This window comes from Bactrocera dorsalis, chromosome 3, assembly GCF_023373825.1.
Source record: "Bactrocera dorsalis isolate Fly_Bdor chromosome 3, ASM2337382v1, whole genome shotgun sequence".
NCBI lineage: Eukaryota > Metazoa > Arthropoda > Insecta > Diptera > Tephritidae > Bactrocera > Bactrocera dorsalis.
This window is the reverse complement of record NC_064305.1, coordinates 70676414-70700825: the sequence shown is the minus strand read 5'-3', so window position 1 is coordinate 70700825 and position 24412 is coordinate 70676414. Positions and strand designations below refer to the sequence as shown.

The following is a 24412-nucleotide window of genomic DNA, read 5'->3' as shown; positions in this document are numbered from 1 at the left end:
CCAGAAGAAAACTTCGGAAAGCCTGTAACTGACATATGTATGTATTACAGGGTTTGTCCGGAAAGTAATAGGACTGATTTTCTCCCGTCATGACTGTACTTCGGAACATACTGGATTCGGTATAGAGCGTTCCTAGCTAACGAAGGAGAGGCTGGTCCGAGCACCTGAAGAATCAGCGCAAACATTTTCGCGCGACGTGTTTCTGTGAGTGGTGCAAGCCGTAAATGCAGAAAAAGGAAAGAATGAGCAATCCAAAATGATGCTCATTGTCCTTTTTTGATTTCAAAGTTATCGTTCACCATGAATTTGACAACGTCAAGTTTTACGTGGAAGTCCTCCAAAGACTCAAATGAAGGGCCAATCGGGTCAAACAAGACATCGCAGCCGATTGGAAGTTGCACCACGACAACGCCCGGTTCACACCGCCTTCTTGTGAACAGTTATCTAAGCAATGCCGGCATCCTAACGCTTACGCAGCCGCCCTACAGCCTAGATGTGGCCGATCTTGGACCACTATAGCATCAAAGCTGCCGATCTCGGATCACTACTGACTATAGTTATCATGTAAACTGCACGATGCAAATGATGTGTTTGTATGGAAAACTTTTTTGTTTGACGAGATATCTTCAAGAAATTTGACTCGAATTTCCTGAGGCAACGATACAATCTCCAAAGAAATTATTCATATCGTCATCTTGCAGCAGGGTTGCGCCATATTATCATAACTCGCGCTGGCATTGAGTCCAACCCGGGCTTTGAGGAATTTTTCTGTGGCGTCTATGTTAGAAGGCTCCATCCAAACTCCACCTCGTTTAGGTGTAATACATACAACCTTCGATAGACAAAGCCAAACGATGTGTTACCCGATGGCTGCAAAAATGTCAAAATACTGCTCACGACTTACTTTCACCGGTGAGGAGGTTCGGAGTGTCAACTATAAAGCAAAATTTTCCAAATTCTTGAGCTTTGATGGAACAAGCATGCTGATGCTAAAGCACCTAGTCTCGACGAGTGTAAGCTTACTCACCAAATACCCGATGTGTGGCAAATCGGAAGAGCGGTCCCACTACTGGATTCTGGGAAACCCGACTTTCACTCACCACCTGAGTTTAGCAAACCAGCAGCATGGCTTACGAAAGTGCACAGCACCACCACAGTACTTAGCGTCATAAACGCCCAGATAGGATAATCCTTATAGCGTTGGACTTGTCAAACTCTTTTAACACAGTCCACCTTCCAATGCTACTTGAGGACAAACACAGTTTCTCCAAGTCCAGACCAGATTATTTGAGCCTGAGAGCAACTTTCGTGGCCATAAAGCTTCCGGGTATATCTATGTATAATATATGTCATGGTTGGTGTGAACCTTGGTGCACCTCATATGTTGAAGTACATATGTCGATTGTTGAACGCTGTCCAGCTTCCTTGTGAGTGAAGTCTCTTTTAGGACCATTCACCACACGAAGGCCCCATTAGAGCCAGTGCAAGGCAGTCAATCCTTGCCCTCTCCTTGGTTTCATAAAAGCTCTCTAACTCGCTCGAGTCCTAAATACTTCACCGTATTGGAAATAGTAACTGAACTTAGTCTTCTATTTCGGGCGACAAATATTAATGGAAGATTCAGTTCCTCAGCAATGCTTGCTTAAGAATTTTTAAATTATATAACTTTCTAATCTTACACACACAATTCATTCCCTTGTCATATTTCAGAATGATTTTCATGGAAGCATTCTTTTTCATCGGCTTAATGGGCGGCTCTTTGCTCTCAAGTTTCGTTTACGCTGCCACTGGTGCCACCACCACATTCATCATATCCGGTTTACTCATGTGCGGCGCAACTGTTTTCATCGTCGTCAGCGTGCCAGAAAGTCTGCATTATTGTCCCAAACAAGAAACAAGCGAAACAATCAAATGTACAACAACTACTTTAAATGGTTGTTGTGATAAAGTGATCACACAAAAAAGTATTAAAGAAAAACAAATAGAAAGTACAAATCTCGATAGTCTGGACATGTTAAAGTATGTGCCAGCAAAACGTATTAGTGAGCTCACTATAAATGCCGAAGGCAAAGTTGTTGAAGTCACCGCCGATGAGAAGCAAAAGGATGCCAAGGCCACAGGAAAGGAAAGCAAAACGGATCTTAGCGCTTGCGAAAAGGCTTCTAAGGACACGAATGTGAAGAATTTCACAATGAAAACTGCAAGTGCTGAAGCAGAATCCACAGAGGAGAAGCCGGGACTTTTCAGTTACGTGCATATCAAGGACATGTTGGTGACGTGCTTCAAGGCGCGGCCATACTACGATCGCAGCATTATTTGGCTTGTAACTGGCACAATGTTTCTGTCGATATTCGTAATCGGTGAGTTGCTTGCAAAATTAAATCTATCTAACAGTACTACAGCTGTAAATAACTGTATACATAACGAACATAGTAATCATTGTGGAATGTACAGTTGTTTTGACGAATAAATTTTAATTATTCTTGCATTCACAGATGGCGCCATGACGGTTTTCTACTTATTCGTGCGTGAGAAATTCCACTGGACCGTGCGTGATTTCACATTCTACGAGACGGTTAGTCATATGGTGCCCATGTTTGGTGCCCTGGTTGGTTTCTTGATATTACGTAAGGTGAGACGACTCAGCTATGACTAATATACTTTAAAATTAATTCAAATTGTTTATATAACGGGTTGTGATCGGAAACAGTTTCTTAGTTATATAGCAATCTTTCAGTTGCCTTCTTTTTAAGAGATTCTAGTTCTGATAAAATTGGTCATTGTAGTTTTTTGATCGTCTATGGCTTAACCTGGTTGTGAAACACATTGTCTCTGCTGAAGTAGCTACTTTTGTCTCCCATCTAAGGTTGTCCAACTATGAGCAGGCTTCATCGAAACATCAACCTTCTGTCATAAGAAATGACCAAGCCCACGTTATCACAATTTTATATATAGTCACTTTCTGGGTCTAGTGATGGGACGGTAGTACCGTTCTCCAACATTTATGGTTCAGGTTCCTCAAATTCGCGAGATATTTCATCGAAATTTGTTTAATTGTGAATCTGCAGAAAGCCTTGAAATCCAACGCAGAATCACTCTAGCCTACAGATCCTACATAGTACTGAGTATGCAATGGTAAAATAAAGTCCTCTATCGATGAACAAAGACCAAACTCTACAAGTCCCTCTTCACTCTTCTTCATTGGCGTAGAAAACGTTTACTTGGTTATAGCCGAGTTAGAAAGATGGAGTCATGTGTAGCAGTTCAAGCAAGTGAGCTTCGTTTTCTGAACGCCATTCACTTGGGAGTGGCCAGAAACGATTCGACCTTAGGAGTGTTCGAGAGAACGTTTTTGTTTGGAAGATTTGAGGTCCTTTGCGCCTTGGCAACTGCGAGTACCGCAATCGATGGAACGATGAGCGGTACGAGATATACGATGACATTGATATAGTTCAGCGAATCAAGAGATCGGCTGCGCTGGCTAGGTCAGGTTTTCTGGATAGAAGAGAACACTCCAGCTTTAAAGGTTGTCGACCGACGGTGAAAGCATAGGAAGAGGAAGGAAGATCTCTATTCCGTTGGAGAGATCAAGTGGCGCCTCGAATTGGCGCCTAATAGCAAGGAAGAATGACAGGCATTTCCCTTCCCCCACAAATCGCTATTATCAACACTAAATATGTCAGTCGTCAATTGTAACCATGAGGCAACCTGTTCTTTGCCTGAATTAGCTATCTTCCGAAGGGATTATTGAGATCACAGAGCTAGGCCGGTTTTCAATTCAGGTTCGTTGGGGCTACAAAGACGAAACTTTTTTCGGAACTAAGGGAACTAGTTAATAATTCCTAAATATTGTAATATGTAACCAAAGATAAGTTTATTAGTGGCTAGATCACTACTGAAGACTTAAATTAACATTTTTTAGACCTTATTATAATACTTTCCTCTCTTTTCACAGGTCTTCAGCATGTCCGTGGTCACTTTGGCACTGCTTGCATTCCTCAGCGATATTGTCAGCAGCATTGTGCGGGGTGTGGCTTCAGAGCCTTGGCATTTGTACTTAGCGGTTGCTTTGAGCGCCTTCAGATCGGTGGGTGGGCCAATGTGCCGCACCATTGTATCGAATATAGTGCCCCCTACTGATTTGGGTAAAAAAAAATATAATTTGAAAAAATATCATATATCTAAAACATGTTCTTCTTCTTCTCACTAGGCAAAATATTTTCTATAAAAAATGTTTTGCAATCCATTGCGCCCTTTTTGGCAGCACCGCTCTACACAGTTATCTATAAAGAGTCTTTGAAAATGTACCCGGGTCTGTTTAATATTGTCAGCGCTGCTTTATACGCAATCGCCTTCATATTTCTGATGTAAGTCAAGCATTAATTATGGTCACTTTAGATAAATTTGTAAAATTATTACTTTTTTTTCAGTGTTGTCTTGCGATTCAAATATTCGCACAAAGAGCATTATGCGTCTATATTGAAATGATATAGCCAACAAATGCTAACTAGTTCTATCAGCTGTTATTATGCAAACTTATGTGATATTTGTTAGAATTAAGTAAATTGAATTGTTCGAATATAAATAAATATTTTTTAATTATTAGTAAAATGAAATATTTTATTTCAAATAATTATACCCTGAACAGTATATATTAAGTATGCCCCGAAGTTTGCAATACCCAGAAGAAAACTTCGGAAAGCCTGTAACTGACATATGTATGTATTACAGGGTCTGTCCGGAAAGTAATAGGACTGATTTTCTCCCGTCATGACTGTACTTAGGAACATACTGGATTCGGTATAGAGCGTTCCTAGCTAACGAAGGAGAGGCTGGTCCGAGCACCTGGAGAGTCAGGACAAACATTTTCGCGCGACGTGTTTCTGTGAGTGGTGCAAGCCGTAAATGCAGAAAAAGGAAAGAATGAGCAATCCAAAATGATGCTCATTGTCCTTTTTTGATTTCAAAGTTATCGTTCACCATGAATTTGACAACGCCAAGTTTTACGTGGAAGTCCTCCAAAGACTCAAACGAAGAGCCAATCGGGTCAAACAAGACATCGCAGCCGATTGGAAGTTGCACCACGACAACGCCCGGTTCACACCGCCTTCTTGTGAACAGTTATCTAAGCAAGGCCGGCATCCCAACGCTTACGCAGCCGCCCTACAGCCCAGATGTGGCCGATCTTGGACCACTATAGCATCAAAGCTGCCGATCTCGGATCACTACTGACTATAGTTATCATGCAAACTGCTCGATCCGAATGAAGTGTTTGTATGGAAAACTATTTTGTTTGACGAGATCTTCAAGAAATTTGACTCGAATTTCCTGAGGCAACGGTACAATCTCCAAAAAAATTATTCATATCGTCATCTTGCAGCAGGGTTGCGCCGTATTATCCTGACTCGTGCTGGCATTGAGTCCAACCCGGGCCCTGAGGAATTTTTCTGCGGCGTCTATGTTAGAAGGCCCCATCTAAACTCCACCTCGTTTAGGTGTAATACATACAACCTTCGATAGACAAAGCCAAACGATGTGTTACCTGATGGCTGCAAAAATGCCAAAATACTGCTAACGACTTACTTTCACCGATGAGGAGGTTCGAAGTGTCATCAATAAAGCAAAATTTTTAAAATACTTGAGCTTTGATGGTACAAGATTGCTGATGTTAAAGCACTGTAGTCTCGACGGGTGGAAGCTTCCTCACCAAATACCCGATGTATGGCAAATCGGAAGAGTGGTCCCACTACTGTTTCCCTGACTTTCACTCACCACCTGAGTTTTGCAAACCACCAGCATGGCTTCCGAAAGTGCACAGCACCACCACAGTGCTTAGCGTCGTAAACGTCCAGATAGGATAATCCTTATAGCGTTGGACTTGTCAAAAGCTTTTGATACAGTCAACCCTCCAACGCTACTTGAGGACATCGAAAAATCTACGCTCCCTTCACGGTTGAAGAGGTGGACTATGAACTATTTGAGCGGTCGCCAATCATCCGTACTGTTTTAAAAATTTCAAATTGAGAAGAATTAAACAGGGGGTTCCACAAGGTGGTGTCTTCTCCCCGTTGCTGTTTAACTTCTACATCTCGAAACTCCCTCAACAGCCAGAGAGAACTTCGTACGCTGATGATTGCACGATAAGGACGTCGGGCAATGGAATCGATGGCATGTGCTCAAAAGTAAACAGCTATCTCTCCGACCTTTCTCGCTTTCTCGTTGCACGGAACTTAACAATCTCCCCCAATAAATCCACAGCGAGAATATTCACAAACTGGATGAAGGAGTACAGACTTCACCTTAATATTGTAGTCGATGGCGTTAAAACCTCGACTGTCAAAAAACCTTAGATTTTAGGTGTGACACTCGACAGTTTGTACTGCCTCACTCTTCAAACGAACTCGATTATTGCCAAAGTAATGAGCCGCAATAAAATCCTCAAGTCGGTAGAGGTCAGCACATGAGGAAAAGACAAAAGAAACTTTGTTGGCAACATACACCGCACCAACCAAACGAGGAAGCTTCAGACACGCCAGAACACTGCGCTCTGGACTATACTAGGATGCCTCTTGATGTCTCCTATCGAACATTTATACAGTGAGGTCTGTATGCTACCAGTTAAGGAGCATAATGAACTCCTCTCTAAACAGTTTCTTTTGGGGTGTTTTTGTAGAAACCATCCCTGCAGTCACTTGCTTGAAGCGGATTCGCCTCCTTCTCTCAACCACGTCGACGACATAAGACAATACACCGACCACACTGCGGACGCAACTAACTTCAGACATCCACTGACCACCATTCACAATGGAGCCACTAACACCTTCACCGACTCCTTCTTAGTAAATGACGTACTTGGAGTCAAAGCATTGCAGGCGACGAGCTCGATTTGCCGCGAGAATCGAGAGTGAGCATTGCGCAGCTTCGTTCTGGATATTGTGGTTAAGCTCTTACTTATCTAGAATAGATCCCGACATATCAGATATATGTCCAGCATGCAACGAGTTCCCGCATGTCTCTAACCAGCTCTTTGCATGCCCAGGTAGCGCTACCCATTCTCACTTGAAAACATTAAAAACAAAAAAAAAAGTGAAGGGGGTTTTAAAATTTTTATATAAGCATTTATTTAAAATTTACTGGGTCGTGTTTTGGTATATAAGTATGTATATATTTACATTTTTTTTTCTAAATTCGAATATACTAAGCTTCCATAGACAAAAACAGTAGCTTTTTGTGACAAACAAACATATTTCAAAACTTATTTCCAAAAATTATAACTTCCAAACAGGCATGATATTGCACTTTATATTAGTGGAAGCACGCTCTATATAAATATTTTACATTTTACTTGACAGAGTTTAGATATGTTGCTTATTTGCTTAAATACTGCAGATTGCTACGTAATTTGAGACTTGTTTTATAAATATAGCTTACAACTACTAATATCGTCGGAAAAAAATGTTTCGAAAACTGTACACATTTTTGCTATAAAAATATATATTTTATATAACGTTCTATAAATTTTCGACTTTCTTTGTATTTTACACTTTAAAATAATACTCAGCAAGTATTTCCACATCACATGCGACAATTAGCTAACAATATGCGTATAAACAATATCATACGTCAATTACAAACAAAAAAGCAAATTATACAATATATATACGTATATATGTATGTACGTATTTCATAACTTTGTGACATATTTTTTAACTGCCGATCGCTTGATAAGCCGCCGTATTGCCCAACGACTTTTGTATGCTGTAAATTACGCTGAAACAAACAAAATAATAACGGCAATTATTTTCATTATTTTCACAAAAATTATTTTCATTATTTTCACAAAAATTAAAATAATCAAAATCGCAACAAAAAAATGGAACGGTAATCTTACGCAATCAGTGTGAAACAAAGCAAATAGAGACCGGCGCTGATGAAATTGAAAATGCCTGGATAAAAATCGATTGTCGCGTTATAAACCGTCGTGTAGAGCGGCGCAGCGCCGAGCGGTGAGAGCGACTCCAACGAAGTGGTGAATGCGAATATTTTACCTGATTTAATTTTAATGGGAGAATTAAAAAGATAAATTTGAAATAAAATAAGCTGGTACTTACCAACTTCCGTTGGCGGCGCTACGTGCGAGAGTATGGCACGTGCCATAGGACCCATTATGCCACGCATGCCACCGAGTATCATGCCCAGATAGAGCTCCCACCAATACATAGCAGTGGCGCGTACAGTGCTCTCCAATACACAACAAGCCAGCGATAGCATGGTCATTGAGACGATTGAGAATTTTAAAACCTGACGGACGGACATGGATTTTAGGTTTAAGAAGAAAGACACGAGTCAAGGCAAGCAATAAGAACATACCTTGCGCAATAAAATTAAGCCGAAAATACTGCCAATTATTTGCACGACGATGCGCGCTGCATTGAAGAGCGTATAATCCTTCAGCGTCCATTCGAATTTCGCGCGGAAGAAGAGATACGTCACATTGCTGTCACCCTCTGAGGAAAGTTAGTAAAAAAATAAATAGAATAAAAAAAATAATAAAAACAAAAAATTAGAAAAAATGAAATAAATAAAATAGAACAAAAAAAATTAAAAAAAGTAAATAAAATAGAAAAAAAATAAATCAAATAGAAATAAAAAAATTAAAAAATAAAAAAAGGAATAAATGAAAAGAATAACAAAAAAAAGAAAAAAAAAATTAAATAAAAATAAAAAACAAACAAAAATAACAAAAAAAAACATAAAATTAAAAATTAAACATTAAAAAAAAAATTAAAAAAAAAAAATAAAATTAAATTTAAAAACAATTTAAAAATGTTTACGCATATGCACGTAGGCACATAGTCATGCACGACTTACCCATCGTGAACAATGCAATGGTCAGTGTAATCATTGTAAGCCAAATGATGGCGCGATCATAGCTGGGTCGTCGTTCGAAGCAAGTGTGCACTAAATCCTTCACCAAATCAAAACGGAAGAATTCGCGTATTTTGGACTAAAAATTACATATAACGGTAAAAATATAAATTTTATTGTTCAAAATTATGTTTTAACACTTACACCCGTGTGTATTTGATCGGGTCGCAGACTTTCCACCACAAAGATGAACACATATAATAAGGCGAGTAACATCAGCAGCGCTGAAATGGCGAACACGGTTACTACATTTGTAGCTGCGTACACGTAGCCGCTCAAAACATTGCCAAACATCATGCCGGCCAATAGTGATGCCTCATTCAACACCATGCTGGAAGGGAGCAAAGGGTTATTAATATGTAATATGCGTCTTCCTTCTGATTGCCTTGATACGGTATCAAAAATATAAAAACGATTTTGCTTACCGCACGGCTCGAGCTTTCTCCTTGGCCACATCCGAAATATAGCAATATATACCGGTAATAAGCGCACAGGTGCCACCACTAATCACCGAGGGTACCGAAGATAATAGAAATAGCCAAGGGCTGATAACAACTTTGGTCGCAATAAAAGCTAAAATCGTCAAAATTATACAGCCGGAGAGGTAACCTGGGGAAAAAAGAAGAAAAATAATAAAAATATAATAATTTAATTGGATGTCATTTTCGATGGCATCGGAACTACATATATCACACCCAAATAAAAGAGTTTCCTTGAAAGGACTTGATTTTGATCGATCTGTTTGTATGGTAGCGATATAGGCTATAGTGGTGTGATCTGAATATATTATTCAGAGATTCTACCGTTGCTTTATACAACAGTCTACATTGTTGTTGTTGTACTGACAGAATTATGCCGAGTTGACAGTCCTTGGCCGGATAAAAATCCGGGTCCGTTCCGATTTCGTAGACCCGATTGTCGTGGAAACGGGCCATATCATATAATATAACTCTGCCGCACAGTAACAACAAAAGTCCATGCAATTCTCACAACAGCCGGTTCTACGTGACCAAAATTCCCCGGATTTTACCCGGCTTAGTTCTGTACTTTCGGAGATCTTACCACGTTTGGATCGGTTAGTTTTAGAAAGAGATTGTCATCACTGGAGAACTCATTATGATTTGTGCAGGCATTGAGTCCAAGGGCACCATCCAAACTTCTCCTCGGTTAGGTGTAATCCATGCAATGGGTGGAACCATCTTAAGACCTGCTTTAAGACAGTCAGGGAGTGGACCACGAGTTACGTAACTCCATGCTGCCAACGTACCACTGCGACCTTAGCCTCTTCGGCTGTGCAATCTGCACCAAGTTCGCGCACTGCTACGCCACTCTACCCGAGCGGTCAACAGAGGACCTCTACGGTCCATAGGATCCCAAATAGGCAGCATGACTCTCATTCTGATCTGTATCTCAATAACTAGATTTTAATCGTCAGTTTGTGTGACAGCTACATATACATATGTATGCTAGAGTAGTCCGATATCGGTGGTTTCGACAAATAAACGGTTTTAGGGATGAAAATTACGCGTGTAAAAATGCTAGTCCACTAAGCTCGTCACGCTGATTATTTACACATATGTATATGTATATCTTTTATAAGATCTTCAACGTTTCTTTCTGGATGCCATAAACTTCTTGTCAAACTTAATAGACTATGTTCCAGGTAATAAAATATATAATCTAATCTTTAAACATTGCTTTATTTTTAATTGTAATATAAAATATAATAATGAAAAACAAAATAATCGATTTAATTATAACCTGTCAAAACAAAAGCGCAGAGACTGACAAATTATTTGTATTTATATATATATATATATATATATTTTTTGTGCAATTGTAACAGTGATTTTGCTGACAGATGTTAAGCTGAGGTACTATTATTAATATTTAATTATTAATTAGATAGCAACTATTCTAGATGTTGAGGTAAGGTTCGTACCGCCCTACAAAAATGGGTTGTTGCTATCAATATATGTTTTTTAATATAAATAGTTTCGACTCAATGACTCACAGAGGGGAGATTGTGCTCTATTCACTCTGCTGTCGAAATAATCCATCACTTACTCGTTCAAATTATATTTCCAACTATACTGGGTTTATAATCTTGTTTCACTTATTATATTTATTATGTAATTTGAATCATGTCTGTATATGTAAGTATATGTACATATATATATACATTTGCGATCACTGCATTATAACTTGCCGGACAAATTGCAGACATTTGATAAGAAATTTAAACAAAATAATATACACATTATACTCATTGCTACAATCACAATTATAAGATTTTTATTTTAATTAACATTAGTAGCATTCCTTCGAAAATCAAGTTAAACTTACCCGTATATGTGGCCAGTATAATTGGACGTCGTCCAAACTTATCCGACCAAGGACCAACAAATAAGCTCACAAATGCCGGTATGATGCTTTCCAAAAGCGAGCGCGCCATCAGTATACGTGCAACGTATGGTTGGACGCGAGTTTCGATCTCCTATACCATGTAAATAAATAATGTAAATAATTAAATACAAATAAAAAAGTTTATATCTGCATATTTTCATATAAGTAGGCAAATATGGCTAACAACTGTTTTAAGAAATATTTCTTTACTTAAACAAAGTACTGGTAGACATATGAGTAAATATTTAAAGCATTTATAAAAAACTTTTGCATATCGTCATGTAAAATACAAAACAAGGTAGCATAAAAAAAACGAAATTGAGTTTTTTTCATATTATACGTATATATGTATATGTATGTATCATTAACTTTTAAGCATCCGGTGCCCAATATATACAATATATAACCATTTTATAACCAAAACACATTTTGCTTCAAGATGAGTTGTTTCTATTATATCGTTTTTCCTTGTCTTGTAAACTTATGAAAAGTGATGTTACGTTATTTCGTACTTTAGGTAACGATATATAATTTTATATTTGTATACAAGTTTTTTATAGGCACTCACTGTTGGAGTACCCGTTTCAATTGATTTATTTCGATTTTATGGCTTTTGTAAGGCTCATCGTAAAGTTGTCTACTTAGATTTTACAAAATTGTTTTTTATTGCACCTTGACCTATTTCACAAAAGTGCTTACACACACAAACACCTGCAAGCATGTCCCGACTCATCGCATTAGTTAACGTTTAACACTATGCACTTTTATACATATATACAAATATATTTATAGGTTAGATGCATTGCACTGGATTTTAATGCAAAATCACTGCTAATTAACGACAATGTGCTTTTATGAATTTCTATTGTTTAAGTAATTTCAGCTTTTGTGGTGATAAGAAATTGCATCTGTGTACGCCCTACATAGTGCTTATCTATTTAAATGTGTCACCAGAGCGAACACTTGTAAACTATATAGTAAATTTATTAATCCATTACGCCGAGTGAATGGATTTAATCTATGCAATTGCAAATATGATACATATGTACATATATATATAGTTATGTATATACGACTATATACATATATGAAAGTTTAATGAAACTCAGCGCGGAGAGCTTAATTCGAATACAATTTAAGGGGGAATATGGTTCTTTTGAATTTGCATTATTTTTTATCTTAAATGAATAACCGATGTTTTTCAAATTGAAATTTCGAAAACCGTCCAGCGTACCTGTGCAAAGCGATAAACGATCTAATGATATAATTTTAGTTTTTTGAACTAAGATGATTCGCAATTCAACTTTTTTCTGAAAAGCTCCGAAGTAATTGTTGCCTTTATCGCATTTTACAATATCTCTCCATGAAACTTTAACAGAATATTCTTCAAATATCATACAATAACATACCATTGATAAAAAAAAAAAATCAACACAAAAAATTAAAAAAAATGGGCACTGTTCTACATGAATTAACTTTACTCCCTCCTTAATTGCTCTAAGGGCTATAATCAATGAGTATTTTTATAACGTGACAACGTATAATATTTTCTTTAACTATTTTACTTTTTTATTAATTTATTTAATTTATAACACATTTTTTTATAATTTCACTTTTGTTGCTGAACACACAACCTTAGCTTTAGAAATACAAAAAAAGAAATTGCAATGTCTAAGACATGACTAACTGAATAAAAACATGTTAACGATCTTAGGCAACAGCACTTTACAATTATTGTAATTAGAAGACGAACAATACAAATACTACTCACCTCCGCTTCCTTTGTTTCCCTGCTAACACCCAACAGCGGCTGGCAATCACTCTCGTTATATTTGTATACAGCAACACAAGTCTGATATAGAACCTGGTTTTGATATACCGCCCCTTAAATAATAGAAAAATACATTTTAGTAGCACAAATTTAAGCATAAAACCGCAATATTAAAATACCTGATAAATACATAGCGAGAAAAACCAAAAACACTGCGGGCTCTAATATGAACCAACGTCTGCGGGGCGCTGCATAGAGTGCGTTGTCGGTTGAAATTGGTACATCATCTTTACTAGCCGTTTCCTCGCCTTGGCTACTACTTGCTTTACTGCTATGTGCGGTTGCGGTAGACGGTGTGTCGCCGTTGTTGCGCACGCCAATTGTAGTTGCATCTAGTACCTGAGTTGTTTCCTCAGCTGCTTCAGGATCATACAAACTTTCCTCGTCCGAATTCATTTTATTTATTACGTATTTATTTTCGTCTTTAAATTATTTTTTATAGCATAATCGACAATAAGGCAGTGTAGTTAATGTCCGGTTTGATTAGTCACTGGTTTTTGTAACTTTCAATTTTTTAATTAAACATAAGTAGATGAATACTATAAACTTATTATATCATTGTTTTTAATTTGTTGATTTGGTGTTATTTATAAATTCACTTTGGCTAATTTTATAATGCTCTTTCGTCGTTAAATGTCTGCTGTCTATGTTGGTTCCCTTTTGTTGTCTAGACTGATTATTATAATTTACACTGCTGCAGTGGCTTTTAGCACGACCGACTTCCAAGCACAGACTGAGCTGAAACTTTTTTGCTTCAATGATTTCATACGATTATACGATTTGTGAAAGTTTCCATTTTAAAAGTGACGCAGCTACTCACTATTGGCCATTTGTACTTCCATTTATCGTTACTTAGCAGATTATATTCAATTATTTCATGATTATTTCTCTTTGTATTGACAAATTAAAATTCTAAATTCCTTTGTTTACAGAGATTTTACGTTGTGGAAGATTTTATTTTTAATTTGCTCGTTTGTTTTGCGTTTTAATTTGCTAATTTAAGGAGAATGAAAAACCAATAACAAACGCGAAAATAGTGGGAATTTTGCTTGTTGACAGTTGTCAAAAGTCAGCTGTTCGTCGACCTTCAGCTGTTCATAGCAAATGTGTGCACAAGCGTTTGTGTGTGTGTAAAAATACAGGTATATTAGAGTACCGTTATTAGCGCGCTACTTAATTTTCTTGTGTGATTAATTTTGTGAAAAGTTAAAAAGTGTTAATATGAAGTAATTTATTTAGTTTATAATGTGCAGTGCTTAATTATTAAATTTTAAAAGTGTTTAGAAAACAAATTATGTAAGTGAAATATTAATGATTACAAATAGTGAGTGATATGTAATAAGCCAAAATACACGTAACAAGCGGTTCTAGAACGGCTTGTTTAAAGTGCAAATGGAAGAAAAAAGGAGCTCAAAGGCAAATGTTCATCAATTTATCAAACCAAATATGTAAGTAAATTAATTGTATCTTAAATAGGCAGTTCGCTGATATTCCTTATTAGAATGTAAAAGCATATCCACATGAGGTTAGCAATTAAAACATTTATTTAAATATTTATATTTACTTTATTGGGCCAAAGAATATGACTCGCTTTGTTGAATCAATGAATATGACTCGCTTTGCTGAATCAATGAATATGACTCGCTTTGTTGAATCAATGAATATGACTCTTGCTTTGTTGAGTCAAAGAATATGACTAACTTAGTTTACAAAAATTCTTAATCTTAAATACAAAATTGCTAGTAAAGACAGAAAGCAAAATACAATTAAAATTCCAAAGAACTCTTATCAGCAAAATCAATAAGTGCAACGCCTCTTAAGAATGTCGATCGTAAAGACATACTTGAAGCAAAGCGGAAATGCACTTAAAATTCTTTAGAATTTTGGTTACAAATAATTGTCAATGCAATTTTGACTATTTTATAAACAAATGAATAAAATTAAAGAGTTCGATGCCTCTTATGCACAATTAAGTGGAAAACAATAAAAGAACTTAGTTTATTTTAATTTATGTACTAATGACGTAAGTATGTTTAAGTGTACATGTATGTATGTATGTAAACAGACATACATGTATGTTTATATCAATATTTTGTGTGATGGTGAAGTGGATATCATAACTCTTAGCGCCACCGATTCTCAGTTTTGTGACCTTGAACCTAAAATTCATATTAAGTACGTGCATATATATGTACATACGTGGAGTAGTATAAAAAACAATACCAATGTTAATGTTTACTAATTGCAAATAAATAGGTTTTAGACACCTACCTTTCATATTTTAGAAGGCAACTTTTATATCACTAAAATTACCAGTGGTTAACATTACCTGTTATCAAGGAGAGACGAATTTTAAAAATTAATTAAAATCCATTCTGTGTATTTTTTCGACATTCAAACATATGCATAATGATGTATATATTTTGGTATATACTATATGTAATTTATTTTCCTACAAATACTGCTTTTTGAATAACTAAAGTTTTCTAACTTAAATTATAAATAATTACTAATTAATATGTCACATTTGAAAAATATTTTAAAATATCTGTGTTGTTTATGTCTTTTGAGTTGTTGTTCCACTTGTTGGCGGTTTCTCAGTTTCTCCATTTTTCACCCGTAGTTCGAAAATGTAAATGAGTCTATTATGACGAACAGATAAAGAGAAAATATATTAGTATTTGTATATACATATGTATGTACATATATATTATAACAAATATTTTACTTACATCATAACGCAGAGGCACTCCACATGTAATCCTGTGCTGATAAAATTATAGAATCCAGGGTAAATGTCCAAGGTACTATTGTATACGAATGTATATAGAGGCGCAGAAAGCAATGGTGAAAATGTTTCCAGACATGACGCCAGTGAATAAATTTTGCCTAGAAATATGTAGAACAACCTGTCAAAATATCTCTTTGATTTTTAACGTTTTCTGTGATTTTTTACCAATTTCATTTGGCGGCACTGCTAATGAAACAATTGATTGCAACATTGGTCCCGTTATGCCGGACATTAGTCCAAATGATGCGGCCAAATACATTTGCCAGAACTGCAGAGCTAAGCCACGAGTTAGACTGTCCAAGATACAACCAAATAAGCCCATCATGGCAATGGCCGAAAATGATATTTTTAAGAACTAAAATACAAGAATTATTTCAAGTCCAACAATAACATTCGTTCGTACAAATTTACATTTTTGAACAGGCCGAAGGCAACTGCACTACCAATCATTTTAATTGTGATGTCAACGGCTTTATAGTAGGTGAACTCTTGCAATGTAACGTTGAATTTGTTGCGCAAGAATAGGTAGAAGACGCCCATCTCTCCTGCTGCATATTTCAATAATACAATAATTTTTTTACTTAAATTTTTTTTTAATCCTGCATTTTGTATATATGTATGTATGTCTAAAATACTTACTAAGTGCGAATTTTGAAACAATTAAAATTGAGATTGTACAAGCAATGATGGCTCGTCCATAATTCGGACGCCGTGTCACACAAGTCTTCACGAGATCCTCGATTAAATGCATATCAAAAAAGTGTTTTGCTTTATACTAAAATACAAATAAAGCAAACAGTTAAAAATAATATTTGAAAAGAGTAAAATCCTTTCTTACTCACCGCAAAGGTGGTTTCTTCGACGTCTAAACTCTCGCCAATGAAAAACCAAACATACAGCATAGCGATGAATATGAGTGCAGCCGATATAGCGCAGACTATTGTAGTATTTGTTAGACGCAACAAGTAGCTACTACCTATATTGCCAAATACCAAACCCAAACCCATTGCCATGTTCAAAAAGAACATCCTAATATAATAATATACCATAATAAAGTTGGGTAAATCATAAGGTTTCCATGTCATTTTCGACTACTCACCGCTTTGCTTTATTTTCCATATCGGTTACATCGGATATGTAACAGAAAACAATTGTTATCAAAACGCAGCCGCCGCCAACGAGCGTGGACGGAATATTAGCCAAGAGATAGAACCAGGGATTTAGCGATAGCACTTGTGAAAAGCTAACTAAGATTGTAGTTATAACCTGTCCAAGAAACGTAGCTATTTAAATAAATTAATTTATTATACTCTGTTTCCAAAATGGCTAACTTCTTTTTATTTTATTTTGTATTTACCTGCGAAAGTGACCAACAGCACTGGTCGACGTCCGAACTTATCCGACCAGGGTCCAACAAATAGTACTAGAATTCCCGGCCATACATTATTCAATATAGAGCTGGTCATAGTAATTTTGGCAACGTAAGGTTGTATACTTTTTTCGATTATCTGAATAATAGAAAGTTTAAGTTGTATGTATGATGTTTGAAAGAAATGTAAAAAAAATACTTAGTTCTGCCGTTTTTTTTTTGAAAAGTGGGCATGGCCCCGCCCCCCGCCCCGTTTTCTGTACATATCTCGTAAACTACTATAGCTATGTCAACCAAACTCTATAGAGTCGTTTCCTTCAGGCATTTCCATATACAGTTCAAAAATGGAAGAAATCGAATAATAACCACGCCCTCCTCCCATACGAAGGTTATGTTGAAAATCACTAAAAGTGCGTTAACCGACTAACAAAAAACGTCAGAAACACTAAATTTTACGGAAGAAATGACAAAAGAAAGCTGCACTCAGACTTTTTCTAAAAATTGAAAATGGGCGTGGCTTATGGACCAAAAACCAAATCAAAAACCATATCTCAGGAACTACTCGACCGATTTCAATGAAATTCGGCATATAATACTTTCTTAACACCTTGATGACATGTACGAATCGGAATTCCATCTGATGCCTTCTCTGTATAATATATATGTATGTACATTAGGAACCAATGATGATAGGTAAATGACGGATAATGAAATCTCGATTATCACTTTATCATGCGAGAGTATAAAATGTTCGGTGACACCCGAACTTAGCCCTTCCTTACTTGTTGATATGAAGTTTTGTCAACTCCTATGTGTAAGTATAGAATGTTCGGTTACACCCGAACCAATCCCTTTGTTACTTGTACTTTTGTACCAAAAAATAGACTCACTTCGGAACAACTTTTACAAAGCTGCGAGCTGCATCCAATATTCGTTCGAAAGATTCGTCCAGAGTCGGTGATTCGAGCAACCATGGATCAGTTTCGCACCACGTTCACTCTAGTAGACGCCATACAGTGCGCACTGAAGACGCTATTTCTGCTGTGGAGAACGACTGAGTCCATCCGACAACAAACGCAACAATTAATATGCCCATCCACATGATCGAATGTTTTTCGTAAGGGTTTTGGTTTGCGACTTTACAAAATCCAACTCCTGAAGAGATCCATTTGCCTTAACAATTTATGGCTGAATGAATACATTTTTTGAGAAGCTCATAAATTTCAGTTGTGTTTTTCCAATACTTATGTATGTAAAGCAATCACCACAAAACGTTTTTCTTTAGATTTGAACTCTGTTAGTTTTGATTAGATAAATAAACGAGGTCTATTGTCCCCTCTCCTAAGACACAACGATTCACCTAGCCCCAGTACATTGATAAATTCCTGTATACTGCTAGGAGCTATTGAGGCCATGGCTGCTAGGAGCTATTGAGGCAGAGCATCAATAGCGATTTGATCTCGTTTATCTCTACGCACCGACTTAAAGCAAAGACCCCTGCTTGGAATATGCTCGGAAACTACCCATAGCTTTGAAAAGTTTGGTGCGTGGTCCTGCGATTCCAGCGCCAATTCCCATTGATCATTTATATACATACATATACATATGTATGTACATGCATATATCTCCGACTTTTCCCTCTGAGTGTTAAAAACTTCATTGCAAACCTAATATATCCTGTTCAGGGTATAATCACGACACTTCTTTCCTGCGAATTTGTTTTAGTTGAAGAATTGTCAACTTTGTAACAGAACTTTTGGCAATACTAGTATATTTTGATTTTGAAATTGATTAAATTAATGCAATAAAAAAGTATTCACAAATTGATATCATATTCATTTACTGTAATTTAAATTCCCCGGGTAAATTGGTATTTCAAAAGAATGTATTTTGCTAAGTATAGGACTGTCCTTGATTACTATGCCAAATATGAGCCCGATCTGTCAACCAGTTGGTTTAGAGCAGCTGCTTAAGTCGGTACACCTCAGTAGTGCGTTCCGACTTTTTACAATGTATAAAAATATCGAACAAAGAATTGTCTCAAATTTTGTATTTCTTACCAAATTTCGTATGTGAAATCGTTGCTAATGTTTGAAAAGACTTACGGTGATTCAGTTTTATCAAAAAACATAAGCCTTCAAAACGGTCGAGAAATTGTTGAAGATATGTCTCGTTCTGGACGACCTTCAACCGCTTCAAATGATGAAAATATTAAAAAAGTGAAGGGTATGGTGTTTGAAAATCGTCAGGTAAGTGTCAGAGCTCCACATCTATCGCGAGTCTGTTCGAATGATTTTGGTGGATATATTGAGTATGATGAATTTGTTCCGGAGGGTCAGACGGTCAATAAGGAGTTCTATTTTGCCATATTGAGGTGTTTGCTTGAGAACATGAGAATTGTAGACGAACAATTCATGGATATTACACTATGATAATGCACCATCTGATCGAGCCACGATTGTGACCGAATTTAAAATCAAAAGGGCAATGAATACCATCGAGCAACCACCGTATTTACCAGATTCGGTTCCGTGTGATTTGCTCCCCAAACTGAAATTGTGGATTGGAAATCATTTTCAGTCGATCGAAGAGATAAAACAAAATTGGCTGAAAAAGCAGAAGGCCTGTGCTTATGAAAAGTCTTTCGAGAACTGGAAAAATCGTTGGCATACGTTTATTATCTCTAGGTTACATAGATTTTGGAGTTGACCTTAGCGATGGAGAACACAGGAATAGATAATCCTTTGCGGTTTTCTGCAATGCTTCATTGAGTCAAAGTATAATAAATAGACCTATAGATATAATTTTGTAGGACATTTTCGAATTTCGAGATTTCTTTTTGAATATCAAGGCATAATTACTAGGGGCTCTCCCCTCGTTTCGCTTGATATTATATTACAAATAACTAATGAATTTTTATTGTAATTGATAATACTGATACAATTTTAATGCACATCAATTCTTATCAAATTTTGCTTACAAAAACAAAATTCCCATGCAGATAAAAACTACTTGAGCCATTTCGCTATTTTATCAGTAGTATGACGGCGATGACAAGCATATTCTGACAAATACTCAAAAACAATAACACCGTCATTCGTACGAGTGTAAATTCGTTATAAAAAAACCTAAAAAATAAATTCAAAAGCCGGTTATTAGCCGGGTGAATCCCAAACCGAATTTATTACAAAACCAGATAACTAATAATCAGACACACGTGAGGAATTCAAAGTAAAATTTCGTGGTTTTACTATGTTGATTGATCTTTATTTAAATTGGAGCTACATATATGCTATAGTGATTCGATATCGGCGGCTCCCATAAATTGTAAGCTTCTTGGTGAAAAAATGACGTGTGCAAATTTCCGAGGTTTCATGTTTCTATAAAAGTTTTAAGGAAATTCGGAGAATTTTAAAAGTGCTTCAGCGAAATGAAGTTGAGCTGGAAGTCGCCAGTGTCGAATTATTATCAACATATTTCATTGGAGTTCAATCGTTAATTATTCCGAGAATAACTCCACCAATGCTTTTATTAAATATTTTTCAAAATATTATTTTACAAGACGAAAGGGGTTATCTCGATAAATACTTCTTCACTAAAATTATAATCTAATACCATATTAACTTGGTAAAAACTCACCTCCGCTTCCTCAGTTTTAGGAATGATGCCACGCAGCGGTTCACAATCGCTCTCGTTGTAGTGAAAAACGGCCACACAAGTTTGATACAGTTCCTGATTGAGCATGACCGAACCGGTTAACAGAAAACCGACAAACATTAAAAACACCGGCAGTTCTAAGGATATAATTCGTCCGCGCGGTATACGCCGCGTTTGTGGCATAAGCGGATCGGTCGACGTGAATTCACTTGCTTCCCGGCCATCTGCGCTGCTGTTGGTTTTAGAATTGTCTTCTGCATCGTAAGTCCCCTTGTCGAGTAACATATCGGTGTCATCCACCGTCTCTGGTGTGAAACTGTCGTCTTTCTTGACCATTTTCGTTGTCGTCAAATATTTTTCAATTTAAGTTTATTGCTTTATTAAAGAGAAAGTTGAAATTTACACTTTTTAATATTGTTTATAGTCCCAATTGAGTGTGTTGTTACATAAATTATTGTTCTTTCTTTGTTCACACTTAAAATTCATAATTTCGTACAAAGCTAAGTGAAAATTCGGACATTTCTGCTTTTCCTTATCACTTCGCGTTCCGCCGTTAGATATTTGTAAGCGTTCAGCTGCTAAATTGTACTGTCTAGACTGGCTACTCGGCTACTACTTTGGAGGTGCATGTTTCGGTTTGACAATCTATCGCGCGATAACCAAGTAATTGTGGGTGTTTATATATGTGTTTGTGTATACTATATGTATGAATGTATGTACATATTTTTGCTTAATAATTTATAATCGGACGTGGATTTCTTTTTGTCTTTTGAACGAGATTTACAGTTTCTTTTTTGGTTTTTGTGTTGTAAGTTTCCTTTCGATCTTATCGTCAAATCAAAATGTAGCTTCCAAAGTTGAATAAATATTGTGATCTTGATACAAAGGATTGCCTACTTGTATGGGTAATCGCCACAAAAAAAAGTAAGACTTTGTTCATAAATTTAAAATTTTAAATTTATTCTTGTCGACCCCCTCAAAGTAATCCCCCTTGGCCCCAATACACTTGCGCTAACGTTTTTCCGAATCCTCGACACAGTTTTTAAAGTCAATTTCCGGAATAGCCTTCAATGCGTGTAGCGATTCATGTTCTGGTAGTCGGAAAGCATTGTTTCACAGATGTTATCGCGACGCTGATTTTCTAAACAATTTGTGTGAGTGATTTTGGAACCAATCGTTCATTTTTCTTAGGCCCGAATAATCTTTCAAAATAGTTGTTACTGATCATACCGATATTCTAATCATACCAGTAAGATCACTGTCTGTTAATCGTCGATTCTCCAAAATTTCCTCAAATTCTCAAATTTCCAAAACTAAGAATTGCTCGAGAAAATGGCATATGACGACATAAATTTTATTAAAAGTGATCCTAATTTGCTGAAAAAATTAAAAAAAATCCGCAAACCTCCTGCACGTAAAACAACGGAACATGCTGACACAGGCATCACCAGAAAATTCAAGGCTGGTTCTTTTTAATCTTCTAGAAGAGATTATAGCTGCAATTAAAGAGGAATTTGAGTTTAGCGTATCCAGTGCGACTGAGACTAGACGTCTCAACGATGCTCAGTAATTTGGTCGAATAAGTCGAAAAAACGTTGGTGTCCCAAAAAAAAAAAAACAGGAACACGTCTAATTTTTCTAAAGAACTGTTAGAAAAACACGTCAAATTTTGAAGAAGAGTACTGTGAAGCGATGAAACAAAGTTGAATCGTATTGGATCCGATGGCAAATCATTTGTCCATCGCCCCATGTGTCAGACATACATATAACTCCCGATACACCAGAAAATCGTTAAGCACGGCGGTGGTAGCGTGATTATCTGTGGATCGTTTTCCTAGTATGGCGTAGATCCATACCATACATGGATCGTAGAATGGACCAATTTCCTTAGTTCCAAGATTCTCAAATAGAACCACTGGCGTTCGAATCGATGCCTGTGAATTAGAGTTTTATGCATGACAATGATCCAAAGCACGTAGATTAAAAAATTGTCTCATTACTGAAAGTATTAATGTTCTGAATTAAAATACAGCTTGCTAGGAAGAAATTCAGAAATGCTGAAGAACTTCCACAAGATGGTGCCAGGGGTTAGTGGAGCGTCTGCTTCGACAATGACAAGCCATTTTGAAAAATGGTTTTCACACTTCAAAGTATTAACCTTCTGAGTGCTTAAGAGGAATAATACTTAAAATATTTCTATACATTTTTTAAATTTCGCAGGAGAGGCCTATTGTGTTTTTCTATGGCCAGACCATACTATTAATAATAACGTCGTCTATGACAGAACATATTTGGCAGATAATGATGGAAGAAGTTAAATTTTTGTTAATGTTTTCAACTTTTTAAGACTCACTTAGTTCGATTACTACATTTTGCTTCGTTTCTGAGATTTTTACGGGTAGATTTAGATCAAGGTTTGAAACTTGGTAAAAATAAGTCTTGAAAACGAGTAAAGAAAGACTTCGCTAGTTAACATTATAAGTATAACGTACTACATTTTAGTGAAGTAGATATCGAACAGCATTATTACTAAGCTGAAATTGAGTTCCAATTCATTCCAATGACTATGGCGGTAGAAGTACCAAAACCCTTTAATCTGTAAAACTCGGTTAAATGAATTTATTGTAGCTAAATGCACCATGAAATTGTCTCCGCGAAACTAAATGGTGATGCATTTCGAGGTTTCCTACACAGAAACTTTAAATTTAATGGAGGATGTTTATTATCATTTGAAAGAACCTTCGTCGGGATTTTTTTTTTTAATTTTTCTCTTTCAAATGTTGGCCGCGGCTACGTCTCATATGGTCCAATTATCGTTGGGTCCAATTATCGATGACTCTTTCTAACGGGTGATTTTTTTGAGGTTAGGATTTTCATGCATTAGTATTTGACAGATCACGTGGGATTTCAGACATGGTGTTAAAGAGAAAGATGCTCAGTATGCTTTGACATTTCATCATGAATAGACTTACTAACGAGCAACGCTTGCAAATCATTGAATTTTATTACCAAAATCAGTGTTCGGTTTTTTTTTTTTTTCGGACAAATTTTGTTCAGCGATGAGGCTCATTTCTGGTTGAATGGCTACGTAAATAAGCAAAATTGCCGCATTTGGGGTGAAGAGCAACCAGAAGCCGTTCAAGAACTGCCCATGCATCCCGAAAAATGCACTGTTTGGTGTGGTTTGTACGCTGGTGGAATCATTGGACCGTATTTTTTCAAAGATGCTGTTGGACGCAACGTTACGGTGAATGGCGATCGCTATCGTTCGATGCTAACAAACTTTTTGTTGCCAAAAATGGAAGAACTGAACTTGGTTGACATGTGGTTTCAACAAGATGGCGCTACATGCCACACAGCTTGCGATTCTATGGCCATTTTGAGGGAAAACTTCGGACAACAATTCATCTCAAGAAATGGACCCGTAAGT

At 36.6% G+C, this 24412-nt stretch overlaps 3 protein-coding genes across 8 annotated transcripts in view; 1 reads left to right on the top strand and 2 right to left on the bottom strand.

Annotated features, from left to right (window-relative positions):
* Positions 1-24412, top strand: part of LOC105227325 (uncharacterized) — a 77650-nt gene that overhangs the window by 9668 nt on the left and 43570 nt on the right. Inside the window, exons 6-10 of one of the 6 annotated variants that reach the window (XM_049453536.1) lie at positions 1711-2360; positions 2496-2632; positions 3956-4145; positions 4211-4367; positions 4431-4616. In XM_049453536.1, the coding sequence (XP_049309493.1) occupies positions 1711-2360; positions 2496-2632; positions 3956-4145; positions 4211-4367; positions 4431-4488 (1192 nt within the window). In that variant the 3' untranslated portion in view covers positions 4489-4616. Of the gene's footprint in view, positions 1-1710; positions 2361-2495; positions 2633-3955; positions 4146-4210; positions 4368-4430; positions 4617-24412 lie in introns of those variants that run through there. The other 5 variants (XM_049453538.1, XM_049453541.1, XM_049453537.1 and 2 more) reach the window with 5 other exon arrangements.
* On the bottom strand, positions 7240-14173 carry LOC105227278 (proton-coupled folate transporter). Its single transcript, XM_049453547.1, has 10 exons — positions 13285-14173; positions 13106-13218; positions 11275-11425; positions 9354-9537; positions 9073-9259; positions 8872-9007; positions 8371-8507; positions 8112-8301; positions 7892-8048; positions 7240-7770 (listed from the first exon to the last, which is right to left on the bottom strand). Exons 1-10 carry the CDS (start codon positions 13559-13561, stop codon positions 7707-7709), a joined length of 1596 nt encoding a protein of 531 aa, XP_049309504.1. The 5' UTR covers positions 13562-14173; the 3' UTR covers positions 7240-7706.
* Positions 15569-21588, bottom strand: LOC105227324 (proton-coupled folate transporter). Its single transcript, XM_049453549.1, has 9 exons — positions 20965-21588; positions 17314-17464; positions 17056-17239; positions 16799-16985; positions 16596-16731; positions 16368-16504; positions 16122-16311; positions 15898-16054; positions 15569-15807 (listed from the first exon to the last, which is right to left on the bottom strand). The coding sequence occupies exons 1-9, from the start codon at positions 21316-21318 to the stop codon at positions 15723-15725; spliced, it is 1581 nt and encodes a 526-aa protein (XP_049309506.1). The 5' UTR covers positions 21319-21588; the 3' UTR covers positions 15569-15722.